At 36.2% G+C, this 21989-nt stretch overlaps 3 protein-coding genes across 4 annotated transcripts; 2 read left to right on the top strand and 1 right to left on the bottom strand.

Moving 5' to 3' along the window:
• Window positions 1-5497: 5497 nt before the first annotated feature.
• On the top strand, window positions 5498-13377 carry LOC110820430 (P-loop containing nucleoside triphosphate hydrolases superfamily protein). 2 transcript variants are annotated; one of them, XM_022049894.2, is made up of 13 exons: window positions 5498-5680; window positions 6499-6915; window positions 7078-7263; window positions 7916-8101; window positions 9544-9627; window positions 10128-10169; window positions 10383-10454; window positions 10547-10846; window positions 11346-11384; window positions 11533-11637; window positions 11991-12059; window positions 12150-12275; window positions 12936-13377. In XM_022049894.2, the coding sequence occupies exons 2-13, from the start codon at window positions 6523-6525 to the stop codon at window positions 13116-13118; spliced, it is 1785 nt and encodes a 594-aa protein (XP_021905586.1). In that variant the 5' UTR covers window positions 5498-5680; window positions 6499-6522; the 3' UTR covers window positions 13119-13377. The 2 variants fall into 2 exon arrangements, with proteins under 2 accessions (XP_021905586.1, XP_021905587.1); XM_022049895.2 differs by having other exon boundaries at window positions 6496-6915.
• A 76-nt stretch (window positions 13378-13453) lies between these two features.
• Window positions 13454-14845, bottom strand: LOC110820345 (early nodulin-like protein 6). The gene is made up of 2 exons (XM_022049794.2): window positions 14352-14845; window positions 13454-14253 (listed from the first exon to the last, which is right to left on the bottom strand). The coding sequence occupies exons 1-2, from the start codon at window positions 14536-14538 to the stop codon at window positions 13904-13906; spliced, it is 537 nt and encodes a 178-aa protein (XP_021905486.1). The 5' UTR covers window positions 14539-14845; the 3' UTR covers window positions 13454-13903.
• Window positions 14846-15377: 532 nt separating this feature from the next.
• On the top strand, window positions 15378-21986 carry LOC110820401 (C3HC zinc finger-like protein). Its single transcript, XM_022049850.2, has 7 exons — window positions 15378-15635; window positions 16519-16741; window positions 17284-17407; window positions 17571-17911; window positions 18427-19648; window positions 21020-21207; window positions 21737-21986. Exons 1-7 carry the CDS (start codon window positions 15550-15552, stop codon window positions 21818-21820), a joined length of 2268 nt encoding a protein of 755 aa, XP_021905542.1. The 5' UTR covers window positions 15378-15549; the 3' UTR covers window positions 21821-21986.
• Window positions 21987-21989: the final 3 nt, after the last annotated feature.

The following is a 21989-nucleotide window of genomic DNA, read 5'->3' as shown; positions in this document are numbered from 1 at the left end:
AGTCAATGATCATGACAAAATTACTAAAAGTAATGGACAAAGAAATAGATGATACTTATCAAATTAATTTATACATGCAAAAATTACGAAATGGCTTTTTGGAGTAGAAACATTGTCAAATAACCGGCCGTTCTCATACCCCGTTCGGTATGAGCACCAAAAATATCATTCTTCAATACTCCATTCAGTATGAGGGTAAAACACACCGTCTCTATACTTCGTCCGGTATGAGCGCCAAAATACCAATCATCGATACCCTATCTGATATGAGACAACATTCACGGTAGGGTTCCTAATGTACTCGATTCGTCCATCATCTCTCATAATATCCAGTAATACTACTATTCATTCATTCAATTAATCAAGTAATTCTCCGTTTACATTTAATTTTCAGTTCTACAATTTAACTGTAAATTACGTAAAACAAGCAATAAATGTATAAAAGAAGCACAACTGAATCATCTTGTCAACTCTAGCGTATTATTATGCATTTAAAACTGTATATTCAATCAATCAGTTAAAACAGAATAAATAGTGATAAATAACTAGTTCCGGCTATATTAGTAACCTATAATTAATTATCGATATTTTTTAAATTACATAAAACGTCGTATTATTTATAATTAAACTTCAATTCCATAACAAATAATAAGGTGAGAGATTCTTATCGGAATCGGTATTCGAAATACTAAACTTTCAGCTGCGCCTACTAACGGTCTCAAGGTTTTCTAAATTTTTCTTTAAAGACTAAAACACGCTTCAAGTATCTAGAAATACAAAAAAAAAAAAAAAACTCAAAATCGGTGTTAAAAACCTTTTTTCGCTAATTTTAGAATTTTGGTACAGTAGCACCGCGATGCTCCAGCGATGGCACTGCCGTCCGCGGTAGTGGTTTGCCTCGAACTAGTCATTTTCAGCCGATTTTATACTCAGCGATGCGAGAAAATACGTTAAGGGGTTTTGGTTGGCCGAAAAAAATCAAAAAATAGAAATTTACCAGCGGCGGGGTTTTCCGATGCGGCGGCTCCGCTGGCTCATCTTCGTGGTTGAACATTTTTTTGGGTCAACCTGTGGAAAACATAATGGTGAATACAATAATGGAAAAATCGCACGAAACGAGAATCAGAAAGGGTGTTATTGGAGACAGTTTTTATTTTTTTCTGCGACGGTGCCTCTAGGCTTTACTCGTGGTTTTCGGCTCATCCGCTGGTCTTTTTGCTTAGGTTTGGCAATAAGGGTATTCAAAATTAAATTTCAAGCAAATAAATTTTTTTTTACCTTTTTTTGGCGGTCGGAGGTGGCTCTGGCGCAGCAAGGGGCGGCGGTCAACTCCTTTCTCTGGTGATTAATTCTTATTCTTTAGCAGGGGCAGGTAGCTAGGGTTAGGGTTCGGTGTGAAGTAAAATATTTATATCTGTTTCTTTTTAATCTGGACCGTTTATTGCGTTTAATCTCGATCGTCCGATCGCATTTAAAGAAAAAATGAATGTGGACCGTTCATCGCGATTTGATCTGAACTGTACGATCGCACCTGAGGAGGGAACAGATCCGAATTGTCCATGCGCGCGGGAACAAATTCAGACCGTCCGATCGTGGGCACGTGAATTGCCAGCGTGACCTCCCGCGTGGCACCGAGTCAGTGTGCCTTGCCACGAGACACGCTCCGGTTCGTCGGAATTGCTGACTAGACGATCATGCGTGACACATTTTTTTAAAATTACATTTTAACCCCCTAGTTTTCGATTTTTTTTTTCAAAAATATCATTCGAACTCAAATTTTCATCAATTTTTTTCAAAATTTTTTTCAATTTTATCATCTACTTATTTTTTTCTTAATTTTTAAATTAAATAAAAATTTAAAAATTTAAAAATTATATTTTATATATTAATTTTAATTTTTAAAATCAATCTCTAGCCAAATTTCGGGATCGGATATAATATTATTATTTTTCAATTAAAAGTTTTTATATGTCTCGTTCTAAATAGATTGTAACACCTAATAATTTTATTATTATTATTATTAATTTTTAATTTAATCTATTTAGTTTATTTTGTAATTATTAAAATTTTAATTGATTTATTTAATTTAATTTAATAAAAATAAAAATAATAATAATGATAAAATTGGGTAAAAATATTATTTGGATTTAATTGAAATTGATTTTGAGAAAAAGGGGTGAAAATTTAGATTTTTGGGGTATTTTTAAAAAGAAAATCGAAAATCGAAAATCGGGGGTCAAAACGTAATTTAGAAAAGTTGTGCCACGTCAGCACCAAGTCAGCAGCCACGTCAGCGGCCCAGTCAGCAGCCCTGGCCAACCAGAACGCGCCGCGTGGCAAGGACACGCTGGCCAGGGGACGGGCCACGGGGGCGATCCGCGTGCGCGCGATCGGACGGCCTAGATCCGTTCCCGCGCGCACGGACGACCCAAATCAAACATGCGCACGGACGGCCCAGATTCACGCGCACGGACGACCCAGATTCAATCAGGCACGGACGGCCCAGATTGCATCGCGATGAACGGCCCAAATTTAATCCCAATTAAATCGCGATCGAACAACCCAGATTCAATCTTGGTGGACGGTCAAGATTAAAAGGCGAAGGGTATAAATACCCCCACCCACACCGGACCAAAGAAACCCTAGCCACCAGTGCTCGCCGGAGAAGAAGAACCAGTCGCCGGAGGAGCCGGTTGCTGCCACCCGCCGCCGCACCGGGGAAGTTTTCGACCGCCGATCGAGGTAATTTTTCTCTCCCTTGCTCGTTTTTCGACGCTGAGTCCACCTATGGCCAAACCGGAGCCAAACCACCGGCTAAACGGCCAGAAAACTCAGCCGAAACCCAGCGGCGCCACCGCGCCCCTCCTCGGTTTTTACCTCCGATGAGGCCCTTCCCGGCCTCCGTTCGATACAAATTTTATACCACTGTGATCACCGTTCTTTTCTCTACAGGTTGATTGGAGCCGAATCACCAAAACACGATTCACGCTGGAGAGCCACCGCACCCGAGAGCACCGCCGCCGGTAACCTTCGATTTTTTGTGATTTTTTGGCCCACCGAGGGTCCTAGGGTTGTTTTATCGCAGGGACCGATGCAAGTGTGGCCGAATTCGGCCGGAAACGGTCGAAAACGGCCAACCCGAGGTGAATCGCCACCGTCGTCGCCGGAGCACGGCAGAGCCGCCGTGCCGGAATTGCGATATTGGCCGAAAGGGGCCCTGGGTCTAATTTGAGATTTTTTGGGACACGTGCAGGTACCAGTAGTGCGTTTCAGTTTCCCGGGAAAAAATTCAGGAAAAATTAGGGACAGTCTGTAGGCACACTGTAGAGCCGTATTCAGACCCCGAAACAAGTAAAGACCCCTCATCCTATTTCCTATCACGGTATTAAAGTTCAATAAATGATAAAACGGTATTTCATGAATCAATAGATGTGTTAAATTGTTTAAGGTTGCTAATGGAGTCTGAGTCTGGTGTATTTGTCGGTCAATTATTGTTTGTTCTATTTTACAGTTTTAAATGCAGTATGATGCCTGATGTTTTCATTTCATGGTTTCATGTGCAAATATCACTGTTTTATTGATTATGGGTTGAATGACTGAGAACCCGATGTTGTGTGTTGTCTTGTTTGGCATAAATTACTGGTTTACTGGTTTGTGTGTGATTTGATGATGCTGACCGAGGAAAAAGGAATAAAAGGTAATGTAAATTGATAATTGTATAATGTGGTCAGCTTGACTAGATATCCTGGGAGATGGTGAACGGACCGGATCTGTAGGGAACCCTACCGGGATTGTGGTCTCTCATACCGGACGGGGTATGAAGACCTTATGTGTTTTGGCGCCCATACCGGACGGGGTATGGGGACAACCTGTTTCACCGTCATACCGGACGGAGTATTGAGGTTTATGGTTTTGGTACCCATACCGGACGAGGTATGGGGACGACCTTGGAATCTGATTACAAATGTTAAGGGTTCACGGGTAGCGGGACCCCTATGGATCCCCATGGATACTAATAGGCTGGTAAATGAGGAAAATATGCTGTGTAATGATTGAAAAGCAAATGCGTGGTAAGTATTATGTTATACAGTTCATATGATTTCATGATGATGATAATGTTATTGCTTTCGTATGTTGTTTTGTGAACTTCACCGTAGTAAGTGGAAAGTAAATGTTTTTTTTATGTTAATAAACGAATTTGTTATAAATTATGCTCCATTGGTCTTTTTGTGTTTTCTACCCAACTTTACCTCCGTGGCGGTGAGATAATGTGATATCTTTACTGGGCTGGTGTAGCTCATTCCTTATTTAACCATTTTAGATCAGGAAGACATTGTTCCCGAGCCCGTTCCGCAGGAAGACGACGAAGGGGACGCCTAAAGACTCCGTAGTTATATTTATAGTTTTTATTTTCAAGTTTCTCTCTTAGTTAATTTGAAATTTCATATTTTGAGTACGTTTTGATTATTGTATAAGGGATGTTAGTCAAAATTTTTATCGATTATATCAAATAAATGAGTAACTTAGTATAATAAGCATTCCAAATACATTCTAAAAATACAAAGTTATTTGTTCTTAAATACATATTATATCATTTCAATTGTTTTGAAATGTGTATTAAATTTAATTATTCATTTTGTGTAACGAAGTGATTATTAATTAAATTCACAAATATACCAAACATGGCATCAACAAACAAATGAAGGCAGTGGGAAGCGCAATGGGTTATCATCATGTCCCTTTTTTTTTTTTTATTTAATAGTTTATCTTATCATCATTAGAACTTAATGATAAAAATCACTTTCAATATATTATTAATCATGTTGAATAATTAACTATAATTTTGCTAACGACCATAAAATTAAATGGAAAATGTATTTATAATATAAAATTAGTTATACTAGCACTTTAATTTTTTCACTTAATTTTTTTGAATAATTATTATTTTCACGACTTTTTCTACAATAATTTTAAATTTAAATACAATTACATAATTTAAAGACATGATAACTTAACACCCTAGTTGTAAATTTGATTATAAAATGTATCTTTTATATTGTTTAATATAATATATAAAACTATGTTTTTTAAAATTTTTGGACCTACTACTTTATTCTCCATTTGGGTAATAGTCTAGTGCGTTAATATTTTTTCTACAAAATATATTAATCAATGTTATACTTATTAAATTAATGATATGATTAATACGTGCTAATGATGTATCCTAAAAATATGTTTAATTTTTAAAATAAAAAAGGTCAAAAGTCATGAAATATTTTTTGTAAGCAAGCTAATTTATAATAAAAAATAAATATGTAAATATGCGATTTTTTTAAAATAGAAAAAATAAATAATAGAAACAAAAAAATAAAAATGTTAAATCTGTTAACAGGCCCGTGTGAAACCGCTTGCTTCGTTCGGCCCAATATCCCTCAGCCCGCATTCAAAACGCACCGTTTCATTAAACGGTTTCATCTGCTTTTTGGTGCGCCAGAACCAGAGGAATCGCGTTTTCTTCTTCACAAAAAAACCAGATTCGCGTTTTCTTCCTCTGCCGCTCTCTTCTTCTCCCGCCGACACCAGGAACCCTAGGGTTTCTGCATGTTCTTTGTTTTACAGGTTTTCGGGTTCGATTTCACGTGAAGGCGTAGCAGCGAGTCATCTCTTCAACGGAGTAAAGGTATTATGTACTGGTTTTCTTATTATTTTTTTTACCAAAGTAATGCATTATTATTAGAAAGCCCAGAGGTTGCATGATTTTCTGGTGTGTAGAGAAGAGAAGAAGGTCAGTTTCTAACAGAATCACTTGTGAAGTCTGGTTTTTTAACCGAAGTAATGCATCGTTTTTAGAAAACCCAGGGATTGCATGATTTTCTGGTGTGTATAGAAGAGAAGGTCGTTTTGTTACAGAATCACTTGTGAAGTCGACTTCACTTTACTGTGTCTGCTTCAGCTTCATCCTAGGGTCGTGTCTAGTAGTCTAGTGTAGTATAGCAAGACTAAAAAGTGGTTGAGTGAATTTATGAACGGGCAACTATTAGAAGCAATACCTTTTTCTTTCTTTATTAGAAGCTATACTTTTTCTTTCTTTATCAGAAGCATACCTTTTTCATTACCAGCAAATCCTTTACTCCTCTAATACAATGGGATGTCACACCTTGGCGAATCTTTCACTCTACCCCTTATTAACATTGGATTAGATATTGCTTTGTCATTTATCGTAACAGAAAATCAACTTTTATCAACCAATCGACTTTGTTGAATAAGTAGCATTAATCATAAAATGATAATGTTCATCAATTTGACAATTAACATGTATAATACGTTTGTAAACTAATAGATTATATTTGTGAAACGTACGAAATAAAAGTATCTTAGCCTTCTCTTATTAGTTGATCCAGAAATAAATCGATTAGAAAATTTCTAATAAAGTAAATTATGACCTTTGCCTGGAATGTGAGAAAATATATCATGTTGATTGCTCAACTCTTGTAGCAGGTATAGCAAAGTAACTAATCAAACATGGAGCAAGTAGTCAACAGCCTGGAGGAGGAGAAGAAGAGGAACCGGAAACGAAACAGGGCAAAGAAATTGGACCAGGAAAATTCTAACGGCAATGTTGAGAAAGATGAAGTGGAAGAAAATAAGATCTGTGACAAGGAGGATAAGAAGATGAAGAAAAAGAAGCAGAATAAGAAAGTGAAGAGGGAGGAGAGAGTGGATGGTGAGGCAGAGGAAGAGAGGCAAAAGGAAGAGAAGGAAGAGGAAGCTGTAGGGGAAGAGAAGGATGAACAAGAAACTAAAGCTATGCAGAGAGGGAGTGGGATAATGAGTACTGAGTCATTTGAGTCACTGGGATTATCTGAGCATACTTTTAGGTCCATCAAAGAGATCGGTTTTTTGCATATGACTCAGGTAATGTTTATGTTTCTTAATTTTTTCCCCATTTATTAGTTTTTGGTTTGAAGGATTATGCTCGTCATGTGTTGATTTGAGAGTGTTAAGTTTGTTTAAGTTTGTATTGGAGTGTTTGTCTTGTTTGAGCTTATAAAGGTAAGCCTGTCATTGAAATTGCAGATCCAAGCCAGAGCAATCCCACCACTTATGATTGGCAAAGATGTCCTTGGAGCTGCAAGAACAGGATCTGGGAAAACACTTGCTTTTCTAATACCAGCTATTGAGTTATTATATAATGTTCATTTCACTCCTCGCAATGGTACAGGTGTTATTGTCATTTGCCCTACAAGAGAACTTGCTATTCAGGTGAAAAGTCTTCAGAAGTTGTACTCATTCTAGTGCTGTTAAGACAACGGTGTTGCATGTGCAGTGTTTTTGTTCCTGTCTATTAATTTCAGTTGAAACTTCTTTTTAGAAAAAAAAAAAAACTGGTTAACTGTGTTATTTGTTTATCATTGAGTGGATTTTATCTATTGATCCTTTCACCAATCTGCTAAATGTTACTTTGACATTTTTATCCAACTGCTGACCATTGAACAGAATTACCTAATATTTCCGATAGTTTCTTAATTAATCGTTTGAGAAACAGTAATAGTCAATCCTCCTCCCTCCCCTTTAATGTGCATACTAAAAGTGTAAGCATGGTATATTATGATGAATGAATTATTTACTGAAGATAACAACTATTGCAATGCATGAGTTGATTACCTACTGGGTACCAATGCGATTGCCTTTTAGTACACTCCTGGACTTTTCCTATTTAAGCAATCGAAGTAGAAAAATATTACTAGAAAGCAATAATATTTTGGAATTTAGTAAAGCTGGAAATTTCATTATAAAGTAGAAGAGTTTGGATTGTGATTGGGATGAATATGTCATTGTGATATGTTGCATACGCTCTCTCTCTCTCTCAATCATCTTACGCATTCATCTTCTAATTTTTAACCTAACATTTCAGACTCATGCTGTCGCAAAGGACCTTCTCAAGTACCACTCGCAGACTCTTGGCTTGGTCATTGGTGGTTCAGCGAGAAGAGGAGAAGCAGAACGTATTGTGAAAGGAGTAAATTTATTAGTGGCAACTCCTGGTCGACTTCTTGATCATCTTCAAAATACTAAGGGATTTATATATAAAAACCTGAAGGTTGCATACAAAATTCTTGATATTTTCTTTCCAATATGGTATTTTATTTCTGTTTCTCAAAGTATTTCGGTAGGTGACTTTTGATTTTGGACTCCTTTTATTTGCTGTTTGCAATTTCTTTAAACTTTTTCCAGAGTTTGATATTCGTCCTTTCACTGAATCATGTTTGCCAAATAATGTGCAATGCCTATGTAACATATATTTATTTGGCAATTGGTGAGGTGAATTGGCTAATTGGTTGAGGAGCTTTGAGTTACACTGTGTAGAGGTGGTCTAACGGTGTCTATTGGCAAGTATAACATGAGAAAGACTTAGGGAGAGCTAGGTTTTCTTCGGAGAAGTTGCCTAATATTTTATGATCGCTATTGATTGAGATATTGGCACTAGAAGTCTGATTGTTCTGGGTTAAATAGCCGAGTGAACTTAGCCAAGACAAGTTTAATGGTATATTGCATGCGTATTGAAGCGGAATTCTGGCATTTGGAGATAAGATTTTAGGTTCCTAATTCTCTGTTGCAAAACTGTGCTTGAGTTGAAACTATTTTATGTATGCATCATGGAATTTTTTTTTTTTTGAAATGAGAAGTGCTAATGTGGTATTGTAAACTTAGTACCAAAAGGGGTATCCCCGTGTACAGTAAATTTACATTCTACTAAGGGTATCAATGACAATCCCAAAATCCACTCCATTCATCATATCACGCCCCAACATATTATCAAAAAAATGAAACTACCTATCTCTCAATCTATTTACCAAATTCTCCTTTCTCCGAAAAACTCTAAGGTTTCTTTCTTTCCAGATGATCCACATAATCATGAGAGGAATCAAATTGTTGCAATCATTTTCAAGCCTGAGCCCAGTCCATGCCCATATTTCTTCTTTGACAGTACCAGCCACTACCCAATTTAGCTCCAGAAGCCCATACACCATGCTCCATAGTTCGTAAGCCACAGGGCACCATAGTAGAAGATGATTACAGGTCTCCTCAGCTGACAAACACATGTAACATCTGTTGACAATAAAATGAACCCTCGAAGCTAATTTATCTTGCGTCAAAATACATCCCCTAGCTGCCTCCCATGCAAAGAAACCAATCCTAGGAGTAACTCTAGAATTCCAGATCTGGTTTGCTGGAAAGTTACAGATTCTGTCACCCCCTTCACCCGTGATGTAGCAGTAATAAGACTTCGCAGAAAACACTCCATTTTGATTCAGCTTCCATTTTAAACAGTCAGCATAGTTGTTTAGTTCCTGCACTTCCAGAATACTTACCAAATTCTGGTAATCTTGGATTTCCCAATCGTTCAGATTTCTGCAAACATTAACTTCCCAACACCTGCAGTGCCTTATGGGAATTTTTATGTACTGTTAATTTGTAAATTGATTATTTATTTCTTTTTAAATACGTATTCATATTTTCTATAAATTCCTGGAACTGCAGTGCCTTATGATTGATGAAGCAGATAGAATATTGGAAGCAAACTTTGAAGAAGAAATGAAACAAATTATCAAGCTTCTTCCTAAGGTAATCTCTGTGGTTGTTTGGCTTGTTTGCGTAAAGGATTTTACACCTATTTTTTGGTTGGAGAATAGTGCACACCTTATATGGATCTTATCTGGGAACTGAAGAATAGTTAAAAGCAAAGATCAGCACCACTGAATTCCATTATTATTTTGTTATTTGTCCTCTATGATAAAAAAGTAACAATCAGCAGCAGTGAATTCCGTCCTTGTTTTGTTGTGATATAAAGGATGGTTCTTAATTTATTTTTCCTCTATTATAAAAAGATTTGTTCACAAGGAGGAGGAGAAACAATTATTTCAAAAAAAAGAAGAAAAACAAAGAATCCTCCTTGATAAATTATGCAAGAAAAAGATTGTTGTTTATGTTCTATCAACTGCTTCCATCTATTTTTCTCTGGCATGTTTGTCCATCTATTTTTCTCTGGCATGTTTGTCCATCTATTTTTCTCTGGCTTGTTTGTAAGGCATTTCTGCTAATTGAGTTCTAATCATGTGTTGCAGAATAGGCAAACTGCTTTGTTTTCAGCTACTCAGACAAAGAAGGTGGGTTTTCATTGTCTGATTGTTGATTTTCTTTATGATATCTGAGATCTCAAGTTTGATGTTGGTTGGTTTCCAATTTCCAAGCTTGTCAAAATTGCATTTTCTGTAGGATGTTCCATATTTCATCCCCAGATTTTTCTTTTTGTTTCCGGTTTATTTTCATGTTTTGACTTTGTACCCAGATTATGATTGTTTTTCCAATTTATTCTGCAGGTTGAGGATCTTGCACGCTTGTCATTCCAGACAACCCCTATTTATATTGATGTGGATGATGGAAGACGCAAGGTTGGTAGAATGTTGGAGTTTACTTTATACACATGCATGGAACATGCTTGCAAATACTAGTTTTTCCTAACCAGATGTGAGCATTGTTGTAGGTGACCAATGAAGGACTGCAACAAGGCTACTGTGTTGTGCCCAGTAGCAAGAGATTTATTCTTCTATATTCCTTCTTAAGGAGGAATCAGTCAAAGAAAGTGATGGTATTCTTCTCTTCATGTAACTCAGTCAAGTTCCACGCCGAACTCCTTAGATACATTAAGGTGGATTGCTTTGATATTCATGGAAAGCAAAAGCAGCAGAAACGTACCACAACGTTCTTTGACTTCTGCAAAGCAGAAAAAGGAATTTTGTTATGTACTGATGTTGCTGCTCGAGGACTTGATATTCCTGCTGTGGTATGTTAATTTATTCACTATTAGCTGGTGGTAGCTTGTAAAATCTTTAAGGGTGCTCCTTTTTCTTGATGCTAGTTGCAGAATTTTCTGTGCTTGACTGTTTATTTACTCTATACAATGCTTTACCAATTAACAAATAACTGTTTGTTTATTTACTCTATTCAAAATTATTTACATGGGTATGATTAATCTATAACAAAATGAGAAGCTGGTATGATTTGAAATGTTTAAAATTTCCATCCAAATTTTTTAAAAATTGTATGCCTACCATGCTCTACCATTCAAGGGGGAAGGCACAAAATCAGGAAAGATTTTCTATAATCATAAAGATAATATGGCCTCTACTTGGAGTTGGATCAATTTGTGGTTATATCATCATTATTCTGAATGCATTATGTTCCTTGCAAAGCTGGAACCATGGACTAATGTGTTCGCATGATTGTTTTCCTTTTTTTTTTCCTCTCATTTTTTTTGTCTTTTTCTATTTTTTCCCTTTCAGGACTGGATTGTTCAATATGATCCTCCTGATGAACCCAAGGTATTATGCACCTTCCTTTCCAATGGATTTAATGTTCTTTACATATTTACTTATAGATGTCCATAATCTGATCATGTATGGGGAACCACTGTTTCCAAGATTTTTTTCCCTGAAAATATAAGCATAGTATTAACTAGACTGTTTTCAGGAATATATTCATAGGGTTGGTCGGACAGCCCGTGGAGAAGGAGCAAGAGGAAATGCCCTACTCTTCCTGATTCCAGAAGAGTTGCAATTCCTTCGTTACCTGAAGGTATAGTATTGTCATTTGACAAGACACTCTGATATGCATGCTCCCTGATGCAGTGACCAATTTTAACTATCAGAGAAAAAGTCTTTAGTAGTAAATAGAACCACGTAATTCTCTGTGATCACATCATGTATTTGGTTATATCCTTCCATGTTAGAACTTTGTTCTAAGTTTCTGTTAAATTAGGAGAAAGACAATATTGAAATGTCTCTAAAGGGCCAGCCACTTTTGAGGGCGACGTAGAGAATATATGACATACAAACAAGTGGGCTTGGTATTAGTGGTTGATAAGATAGAAGGTTCTATATGCTTGTTGCTTTTTCATTCTTACTCCTTGTTTTATGTTTAACACTCAGGCAGCAAAAGTTCCTGTTAAAGAGTATGAATTTGATGACAAAAAATTGGCAAATGTTCAGTCTCATTTGGTAATCTTCTGCGTCCTCATATTACTTGTATTCTATATATAGGATAATCGTGGGCAGTAACTTAATTGGATTTTGCTTGGATTTGTGCAGGAGAAGTTGGTAGCCAACAACTATTATTTGAATAAATCAGCTAAAGATGCATATAGATCCTACATATTGGCATATAACTCGCACTCTATGAAGGACATTTTTAATGTTCACCGCCTAGATCTTCAGGTAAAGCTTTTTGTTGAAAAGAGATTATCTTTATAGCCCTTCTGTTTCTCAATGTGGCAGCTTTATGGTTGAAATTGGTGGTGGCATAGATTGACATCCACGATCTGTTATGTTGAAAATAATGAAGGTCCCATGTGAGAATTTCAAAATTCATTGATGATTACAAGCATCAACCTCTCTGTTTTATTTTGAAGTGCCATTACCTTGGCCTGCCAAATGTCATTGATGTAAAAAATTAGATGCATCATCATATACGAGTTTTATCAAGTCTTGTTTCAGAAATTTATGGGACTGATGAATTGATGAGAAAAAAAAAAATTCTTTGTATCTCAAATAAGTTGCAATTTTAGTCATGATTCCAAAATCCAGTTCATAAATCCAAACGAAGCATTTATGCCATGTGATATTCTAGAAGGTGTAGTATTTCTGCTTTGATGGAAATATTCTAACATTTCATTTCATAGCGATTTACTATTTTGTAGACATCAGTTTATTAGATAGTTTAGTTGATTTCAAATGAAGTTATGATATTTACCATAAATGTTAGAAATGCCCACATAATGTCTGAGAAACCATGGTATTTCTTCCAGGAAAAAAAGGGTACTGTCATTTCACATATTGCATTACCTAATGATAGTTTTTGATATTGGAATTGAACAGGCTGTTGCTGCTTCATTTTGCTTTTCTTGCCCTCCGAAAGTGAACCTGACCATTGACAGTAGTGCTTCCAAATTTAGAAAGAAAATCCGGAAGACAGAAGGAAGTCGAAATGGATTCAGCGAAAGCAATCCTTATGGAAGACAGAAGGTCGAGGATGATACTCGACAATTTGTTAGGTTTTAGAAGAAGAATCCGTGCCAGCAGATCGCACACCGAGTCACATGGATCTGCAGTAATTTTGTCCGCCTTGTTTATCTTTGTTTGTGCCTTCCGTGGCAGTCTAGACATTGCTTCAAATGTGAATGTTGCACAAATTGAAACAGATTCAGTAGAGCTGCCAAAAGCTGTATAATTCAATCAGTTGGTCTTGAGAACAATGATAATCCCTCTATTACGTTTTGTATCTTTATTTGCAATTTAAATTGTCTTCCTTTTTATAGTATTTTTTCATATTTACCCTAAAATTATTCAATTTTTTAGTTGTATGCTTTTTAAATTTAAATGTGCTTTAATTTTTTTTTGAGGGTGTTTTTATTAGGATTAAGAAGACTCAAAACGATAAACAGGGATTGGGAAAAGAAAATTCAATCAGTGCGGGAACGACAACGTTTGCTCAACTGAATGTGTTTTCTAATTACAATTACGTATCTCGTCGTCATTGAGAAAGACGACATCGTTTTTGCCAGGTGGTATGATCCGTTGTAGAAATTGAAATTGAAATTGAAATTGAAGTGGAGTGGTGGGTATGTCAACCCAAATAAACCTTCGGATAAATATTGAAAATCTGGTTATAATTAAGCTGATACACCAGAGACGATAAGAATAAAAAATAGTAAAAATAAAAAAATAAAAAAATTAAAATCCAACTAATTAACCAATCTTTAATTACCAAGAATAATAAAGGTTTCAAAAATTCAAACATCCCAGAATCCAAATAACAATATCCTATATCTAATACATAATAATAACTAGAAGAAAATAAACCCCAAAAACGACATCGTAACATAAGTAAGAGTACTAGCCATGCTAGACCCAAATCCGGTCATTCTAACACCACCACTGCCGGATGAAGAATGTGCAGTGCTATTATGATTTTGATCGGACGGTGGAGATGTTGTGTTCTCCAGAACTTTGATGATCATCTTCTGACCCCTCTCGCAGTGGCCTGTGACCCCACTGATAAAGTAGAACAAACCAGGTCGGTCCAGCTTGAAGACAGTGTCTCCATTGTTGGAGAAGAAGACTGGATGGGCGGATCGACATTTAGCGTACTCGTCTTCAGTCACCACCATAACTGAGTCTTTCTTGTACTTGAAACCTACATGTATGTACGTAAGTGTGTGTCTATATATATATATATATATATAATTCAAAGAGAGAAATCCTTCAGAACCTAATAAAGAAAGTGGAACTTACGGACAGTATCGTCAACTTGAAACCTATTTTTAGCAGCCCACTGGTTGTAACTCTCAGCGTCGTTCTTGGATTTGGGCATAACCCAGCCGTCGTCGCCGCCGACTTGAAAATCTACAGAAGTTACAGAGTGTAGTTGGAGCAGAAGAGAGAAGAAAAGCAAGGTGAGAAAAGGCATTGGAGAAGCCATTGTTGGAGGTCTGAGTTAAGTATAGTTTGTGTGTAGGTGAAATGAGGAGTTATATAAGAAGTGAAGTGGGAGAAAGTTGAGGGGGAGATGAGAAAAAAGAGGAAGGAGAAGTTGAGAAGTGGAGAAAGTGGGTTGATGGAATATTAAGCCGTTGTTTGACCACATAAACGTCTGGTTTTCAAAATCAATTAGACGCTTAGGTTGTTGAGTAAAATCAGATTATCAATACTTGGAAAATCTTTGTTTTGCATGTAATCTGGAAACTGTTACATGCATATATACATATATTATATATATATACACACATACACACACATTGGGTATTGACTTTTTTTTAAAATTATAATCTAATGGCTAAAAGTAATAGTGTTTATAATTAACATTATAAGCTCAAGTTTACAGGATAAAGTATTGTTTCTTCATTAAATTGCCTTTTGCCCATAAATTGTATCATAAGAAAACTACCATAATGTTCAGAAAAAAAAATCATTAAGTTGTAATTGGTTTGGACGAGCTGAGTCAAATTGGCTCAGTAAATTTCTTTTGGGTCTGACCCAACTCATAAAATTAATTGGAAATTTCAATTTATTAAAATCTGAAAAAGGGTATTGTAGAATATTTAAAATTATACTAAAAATATATTAAAATTATATTAGGCCTAGGTGTCTCAATAAATCCAATACCTAGAAATCAGCCCGACCCAACATGAGAAACACGTACGCGGGTCCAATCCACCCGACCCAGCACAATTTTAATGTTGGACTGAGTTAACTCGGCTCGGCCCATCTTGCATCGCTATGAGGAAATAAAAAACGCCCGTCTGAAATGCATTAAACGCATCGTTTTATTTGCTTTGGTTTAGCGGCGAATGGAACACCAGAAGCCTTTCTCTCTTTCGAGGGCTCTGACGGAACGACCTTCAAACGGGGTTGTTCTTCTGAACGGTAAGAGAACGAAGTGTTTGAAAAGCTAATAGGCTAAAAACTAAAGCAAACAAGAACTCGAAGAAAAATGGCGCAGAATTCGGAGAAGAGATTCAATCAGATTATGGACAAGCTCTTTAAGGCTCCCAAATCTACTCCTGGCTCCTCCTCCAGGTCCGTTTTCCGTTCTCTTTGCTTATCTTTTTTCTTTTATGAATTTCTTGTTAAAATTTTGGTTTGGTGGCTAAGAAAATAGAAAGAAATGGAAGGAAAGGTTTCAGGACGCTTTGCTTTTATTTAAAATGATTATTTTAGTTTTTTGGAAAATAAGAAACTGAGCGTGACTTAGTTAACTGGATATATGTTTCGTTCACTCATGGTGTTAGTCGAAATAATTTGATTAGTGAGTTTTCTTGCTTTTGGATACGGCGTTTGCTTAATGATGAAACAAACAGAGTCGCTGGTTTGATTTTGCAATTTTTTTGGTTAATTTTGTTGATCATCGCCATTCTTTACATTGTTTGGCCATCTTTTGATTGTGTTTAGATGCTTTACCTTCTTCTCGATCTGGTTCTGTATAATTGTTTCAATGTTTTCCGATTATGTGGTGTCTAGACATTTTTTTCATGTTTTCCATTATGCTTATTTGTTCTAACTACAAATCTTATGCTCTACTTAACACTTTTTCTTTTTTATTTTGTTGCATCATTCAACTTATGTTGTATAGTGAAATTGTCTACTAAATGTTAGAAAATGGTGTAGTGGAACTTTAGAAGAAGTTTATATGCTGCTTTTGGCTAATATGTAAATAATCAAAATGATATTTGCTAGCTTAATCACTGCTTTTAAACTAGCTGGCATCAAGGTATGTTGCTTTCCATTACCATCCTGGTTTGGTTGCTTGCAGGTAGCGTTTTGGGGATATAGGATTTAGTTCATACCCTGATTGTCCTAAGCAAAAAAGTTACTAGCTTAATATTGTAACTTTGAGCTTTGAATAATTTTCATTTCTTAGTTTTACACATGTTTAGTTTGTCTATATTTATCTGTTTGATAGTTCATCTGGAGTAGAATTGTCGAGAGGAAAAAAGCGTCCCAGTACCTCATCTGTGCTGGCACTAGTGGAACCAAAGACGAGACTGGAGATATCGGATGGGTTGCGTTATTCATCTGCTCTGGCAGACCCATCACAGGCTCCCCTTTGTAGACCTTGGGACAGAGGGGATCTCATGAGGAGACTGGCCACATTCAAGTCCATGACATGGTTTGCTAAGCCTAAGGTTTATTGGAAATATCTATTCTTTATTTTTTTGTTAAGTATATATGAGATACAAGTGTTTGGGTCTTATCATGGACTGAGGATAGGGCTTCAGGGATTATATTTTGCTCATTTAGTGACTGATTCAGTTTAGCTGCTTTTGGCATTTGCTATTTTGGTCATCCTTTTTATGATCTGAGGAAAGCTTTACTCACACGTAGTAGTATCAATGACTTTTTTTATACTAAAAGTTTGATTTTCACAAGCTTATTGGATTGTAGAAAGAAAAAGCTTCTAGAACGAATAACTCAAAGGACTGGCTATTTAAACTTTTCAAGATATTAGATTTAGTTATTAAGAATTTCGGAAAATTTTTTTTCTGTTTTTCTGACTTCAGAGACCTGAATTGAACCAAAGAGAAGCACATGAACTTCTCTATCTGTCAGTTTTTTAGTATTTAGATTTTCAAGCATTTTCATAAGGTTTCTTTGGTTAGTATCTCTTCTTTTACTTGGTGAAAATCATGAGGCAGTGATGGATGATAATTTTCTCCATTATTATCAGGTTGTAAGTGCTGTAAATTGTGCTAGAAGAGGTTGGGTCAATGTGGATATGGATATAATAGCTTGTGAAGCTTGTGGTGCACGTCTCCTTTTTTCTACTCCACCGTCTTGGACACAACAACAAGGTAGGTGATGCTTATCCTTTAATATAGTGATGTATTGTTACTAGCACAGAAGATTGTAAGATATTTCTTTCATCATTATATCGGTAGCTTCCACGTTTTATCAGAAATTCTGTCGGAAATTTCAGTAGACATTCATTGTGGGAAATATTTTCTATGTTCTCAGTTGAGAAGGCAGCACTGGTATTTAGTTTGAAGCTGGACAATGGGCACAAGTTACTTTGCCCATGGATTGACAATGCATGTGATGAAATGCTGGTGGAGTTTCCTCCTACAACTCCTCTAGAGTTAGTTGATAGGTCCAAAGAACGTTCTTCTGCACTCTTACAACTTTTAGCTTTGCCAGTGATTTCCTCTTCAGCCATTGAGTACATGAAGTGCCCTGAGCTGGAAGAATTTCTCAGAGATTCTATGACACTGGAATATGGAAATCTGTCAGCTGATATTTCTCAGTCAGAATCCCTTGGTGATGAGGATGGAGAAAGTTCTGCTAAATTGTATTACCAGGTTTTGTTGGCCGTTTGCCTTTTGTCTTAAAACTCTAGATTATAAATATTAGTATATGTTTAAAAATCTTTTGCAACTGCATGCCATCTGCATTGTGGTTTCTCCTTTTTTGCTTGCAGATTGATTTCTTTTCCATGAGACAGTGAAGCAGGGAGTTCTCATTGAAAATGTGTCTTGGTTAATAGCATTTTTACTGAGTTCTTTGAATAGTTGATGCAGTGTTTTGACTCATAAGTTGTTGACCCTCATCATCTATTAGCAGTTGATGCTATAAAAACCATCCCACCCCATCCTTATCTTTGAATAAATGTTTTAATTTCCTCCACTAAAACAATAACTTCATGCCAACTCTGTTCCTATAATTTGCAGTTCAAAAAATTGTTCCTGTGTCGCGTTTCATAAAAACAATAAACATGTATTCAGTTGCTAACTTTTTTAACAAGTTCATGCCTTGTCCAGAAATTTAAGTGCTTTTGCTCTATTATTGAAAAGTAATTTTATTGGAAAAATTGCAGGCACAAAAGCTCATAAATCTATGTGGTTGGGAACCGCGCTTACTGCCTTATGTTGTTGATTGCAAGGATAAATCAAACCCGCTTCTTAATGATGCTGATACTTTGAATTCTCTGGCAGTTCATCTTGGTCAGTACCCGAGCAGCAGTGCGCACAATGCTGATACCATTAACGTTTTGGAGGCAAACAAAAACACCAAAACTTGTGACACAGTGGAATCTGATCCCAAGTCGGTTGTTTTAGATTGCAAGCTTTGTGGAGCCAGTGTTGGATTGTGGACGTTCCGTACAGCTCCCCTGCCACTTGAGTTGTTTAGAGTAGTGGGATTTACAGAAATTAACGAAAACAATGGTAGAGCTCATGATTCGGGCAATGAAAAGCATGGTGATTATAGGGGTAGTATTGAAAATTTTGCCTTGCATGCTAAGGAGCAGTTGCCAAATTTAAAATTGACAATTGCAGGGGGACCTCCAGCAACAAAGCAGAACTTCAAAGCAATGATCTCTTTGCCTGTTGTTGGCAGGAGTTTAAGGGCTAGGTTTTCTCATGATGCGGAGTTTGGAGATCATATATGTACTAATCAAGATCATAGTCATTCTAAAAACATGATCAGTGGAGAAATTGCTCTATCAGAAAACATGGGCCTCTTAGAAAATGAAAAAGATAATCAGGGGCATAATAATTCTGTGGGCAATCAGCAATCATCTTATCAGGAACATGGTGCTACTGAAAAAGATGACAATCTGAGAGTAATTGATAGCAGTTTTACATCACTGGGGGAAGCAAATCTCACCAGCCAGAGAACCTTTGAAAATGATAGACATGATTCTCAGATGGAAAATCCAATGGACATCAGGCAAAATGTGGAAAGAGATTCCTGTCAGGATGATATGTTGCCAGAAAATGCTGAAAATGTTGGATTAGTTGGGTCAGTAGTAAAAGATAATTGTAATTCACAAGCCGGAGATGCATCCAACACATTCCAAGATGTTAATATGACAAATATAAACACTGGTCAAGATAACTTATCAGAGGTGATTATATCCGACAATAGCAGTAGGCAAGAGATCGGGGAAGTGAATATGTTGTGCAGCAAAGAAATTTCTTCTGGAAAAACACATTCTCGTGTCCTAGAAAGTGTTCGTGCTCCGGATAACGGCCAGGAAGTCATCATAGAGAGGGTGCAGACTCCTGGAAATGGCAAAGTCAAGGATTCTTCTGCAGGTAAATTTTGGCTTTGCTAGTCTTATTCTCCTTGATCGTTGCTCAGATGGATTGATAATCATAACATAGATTTTGTCATTCATTACTATGGATGCAAAAGTTTGAATTTTTAAAATTTCTCTTTTAAAATTTCCTTCTTAGTAATTCATGCTTATGTAAAAGCCAGTGGCTATCAACAAAGAATATAGAGATGATGATGAATTAAGAATTCATTTGCTAGGATTTCGTTCTATGCTTTTTGTTTGTCTCTCAGATTATTGTTCTGTCTAACCTATCCGATTTATTATGCTTTTTTTTATATTTCTTCATCGTAAGTCCCAATTCTATCTCTCTTCTTTTTCTTTTTTTTTCCTCACCTCAGTTATCTTGTTATCTAAATTATCTGATCGGACAAGTTAGTTTAACAATTAGTCGTCCTGCATCGATTTAGTGGTGGTGAAGTTATCGATCACTACATGATTCTTATCAATGTTTCTCAGTGTTACGTCTTCTCTGATTAAAAATTATACATATAGCTATTGGACTTATATTTTTTCTTGTTTGTGTAAACTTTTGCGGCTTGTAAGCTTTTTGGCTACTGAGGTTCTATCTAGAATAGACTCTTGGACCTGGTTGAAGGGTTGAATGAATGAGTTTTATACCCCTTATCTTATAGGAGGGACTGTAAAATATGTTCTTCATGAGTAATTTGTTTTTACATATTACTTGAGCTCATTCTGTATAGAAAATATGGTCTCTCTCTCTCTTTCTCTGATATATGTTATTGGAGTGAGGGATTATGAACTAGTGTTGCATGCCATATATTTATAATTTATTCAAAAAATGGAATTTTACATAATATTGCATTTTTGTACAATTGTGTGCATCATATTTGATAATGGGCTTGCAAAGCTTTCTTGAAAGTGATGAAGCCTGCAGAAACATCGTGTTCTTGGATTGATTTACTGGAGAGATCCCTCAATATCAAATTGAAATATGTTTCTTACTTAATCAGTTGTTCTTGAATTTGTGACTTCTAGTGAAGTATCATAGCTCTTTGTCATATCTTTCTTGAGTTTTATGCCAGCTTGGAGGTTTAAATCCATGACTCAAGGCATACCACTTCTACTCTCTATAGTTCCTTCACGTTTAGTTTGTCATTTGCCTTTGCCTGTAAGCTGTGGCTGACAGAAGAGTTGTCTATCTTGGAGGTATATGCAGTGCACAAGTTTTGTCCTCCTTAGATGTGTATGCACAAATGTTGCCTTCTGTTGGTAAATACGTTCTTGCATAGTGCACTGCAAATTTTTCTGTTAAAGCTATTAAATATGCTTGATATTTATGATTTGGTAATAGTAAGATAGACATTAACCGTGCTATACCATCTTCAAGGTGATTATCTGAAGCAATTACCATCAGACAAAGCAATGGAGTTTGATCCAATTAGGCAACACAGACATTTTTGCCCCTGGATTTCATCAACAGGCAGCAGGGTACCTGGATGGCGACAGACACTACTGGCTTTACTGCATAAAAAAGAGTCCGCTACAAGTTCTCCATCATCTCCATCTCTTGTTAAGGTATGTTTGAAAGTTTTGCTATCTTCTACATCAGTGAAGCCTTGGTGATGGTAATAATGCTCTGGGCTCCAATTCAAATACATATTATGCGTTCGTAATAAAGCAGATATTGGATTGGTGTATTCTGCCCTAATGAGCCTAATCCATCTCTTTGAACCTATCCCTCAGTTTTGCATAAACTTATCTGTATTTGTGTAGTTGAGAGCTAAGAATCAAAATTTTCTCCAGCAATCTATCAAAATCTATCCCCAATTTTCTTCCAAAAGACACTAAATGGCTTGTTAGTTTGGATGTTCTTTGATAATCAGGTATGGTCTATTTGCATGTCTAGAGAAGACATGTATTATTTAACTGATGTTTCTCATTCAAATATGAATAAGGATATCCATGTGCGTGCCTATCAATTATGAGCTGGTTTGCTGGTAGCTTTAAACATCTATGGATGACCCATTTTTGCATACATGTAAGCTTTGATTAATTTTTTCAGTCAGTTCAGTGGGAGAATCATCTTGCTTGGTATTATTGACAGGTTGATGATCCAATTACATCTGTTAGAAGGCTTTTCATGTCTCCATCTGCAAAAAAATTGAAGCCCAGCCAAGGATCAAGCTAAAGTCTTGGTGGAATCATTCTTGTGCTATGTGTCCATCTCAATATATTTCTGTGGTTGGATTGCTTTTCATCGATAATATAGTCCTTGTGTCCTAAGAGATGTATATTTGTGCCATTATATCATATTTTGAAATCTGTAAATTGTCATATCTGCTAATTGATTGGCATGC

Source organism: Carica papaya, chromosome 9 (genome assembly GCF_054855325.1).
Source record: "Carica papaya isolate Zhongbai chromosome 9, ASM5485532v1, whole genome shotgun sequence".
Taxonomy (NCBI): domain Eukaryota; kingdom Viridiplantae; phylum Streptophyta; class Magnoliopsida; order Brassicales; family Caricaceae; genus Carica; species Carica papaya.
The sequence above is the reverse complement of the archived record's forward strand: the minus strand, read 5'-3'. Positions and strand labels throughout refer to the sequence as shown.

Excerpts from the sequence above, each read along its gene's own strand:
- LOC110820401 (XM_022049850.2), top strand. The coding sequence starts at position 15,550 with ATGGCGCAGAATTCGGAGAAGAGATTCAATCAGATTATGGACAAGCTC. Across the intron at positions 16,742-17,283 it reads CATGGTTTGCTAAGCCTAAG|GTTGTAAGTGCTGTAAATTG; the intron begins GTTTATTGGAAA and ends CATTATTATCAG. Across the intron at positions 21,208-21,736 it reads CATCTCCATCTCTTGTTAAG|GTTGATGATCCAATTACATC; the intron begins GTATGTTTGAAA and ends TATTATTGACAG.
- LOC110820430 (XM_022049894.2), top strand. The coding sequence starts at position 6,523 with ATGGAGCAAGTAGTCAACAGCCTGGAGGAGGAGAAGAAGAGGAACCGG. Across the intron at positions 10,170-10,382 it reads CAGCTACTCAGACAAAGAAG|GTTGAGGATCTTGCACGCTT; the intron begins GTGGGTTTTCAT and ends TTTATTCTGCAG. Across the intron at positions 12,276-12,935 it reads TTCACCGCCTAGATCTTCAG|GCTGTTGCTGCTTCATTTTG; the intron begins GTAAAGCTTTTT and ends GGAATTGAACAG.
- LOC110820345 (XM_022049794.2), bottom strand. The coding sequence starts at position 14,538 with ATGGCTTCTCCAATGCCTTTTCTCACCTTGCTTTTCTTCTCTCTTCTG. Across the intron at positions 14,254-14,351 it reads TCAAGTTGACGATACTGTCC|GTTTCAAGTACAAGAAAGAC; the intron begins GTAAGTTCCACT and ends ACATACATGTAG.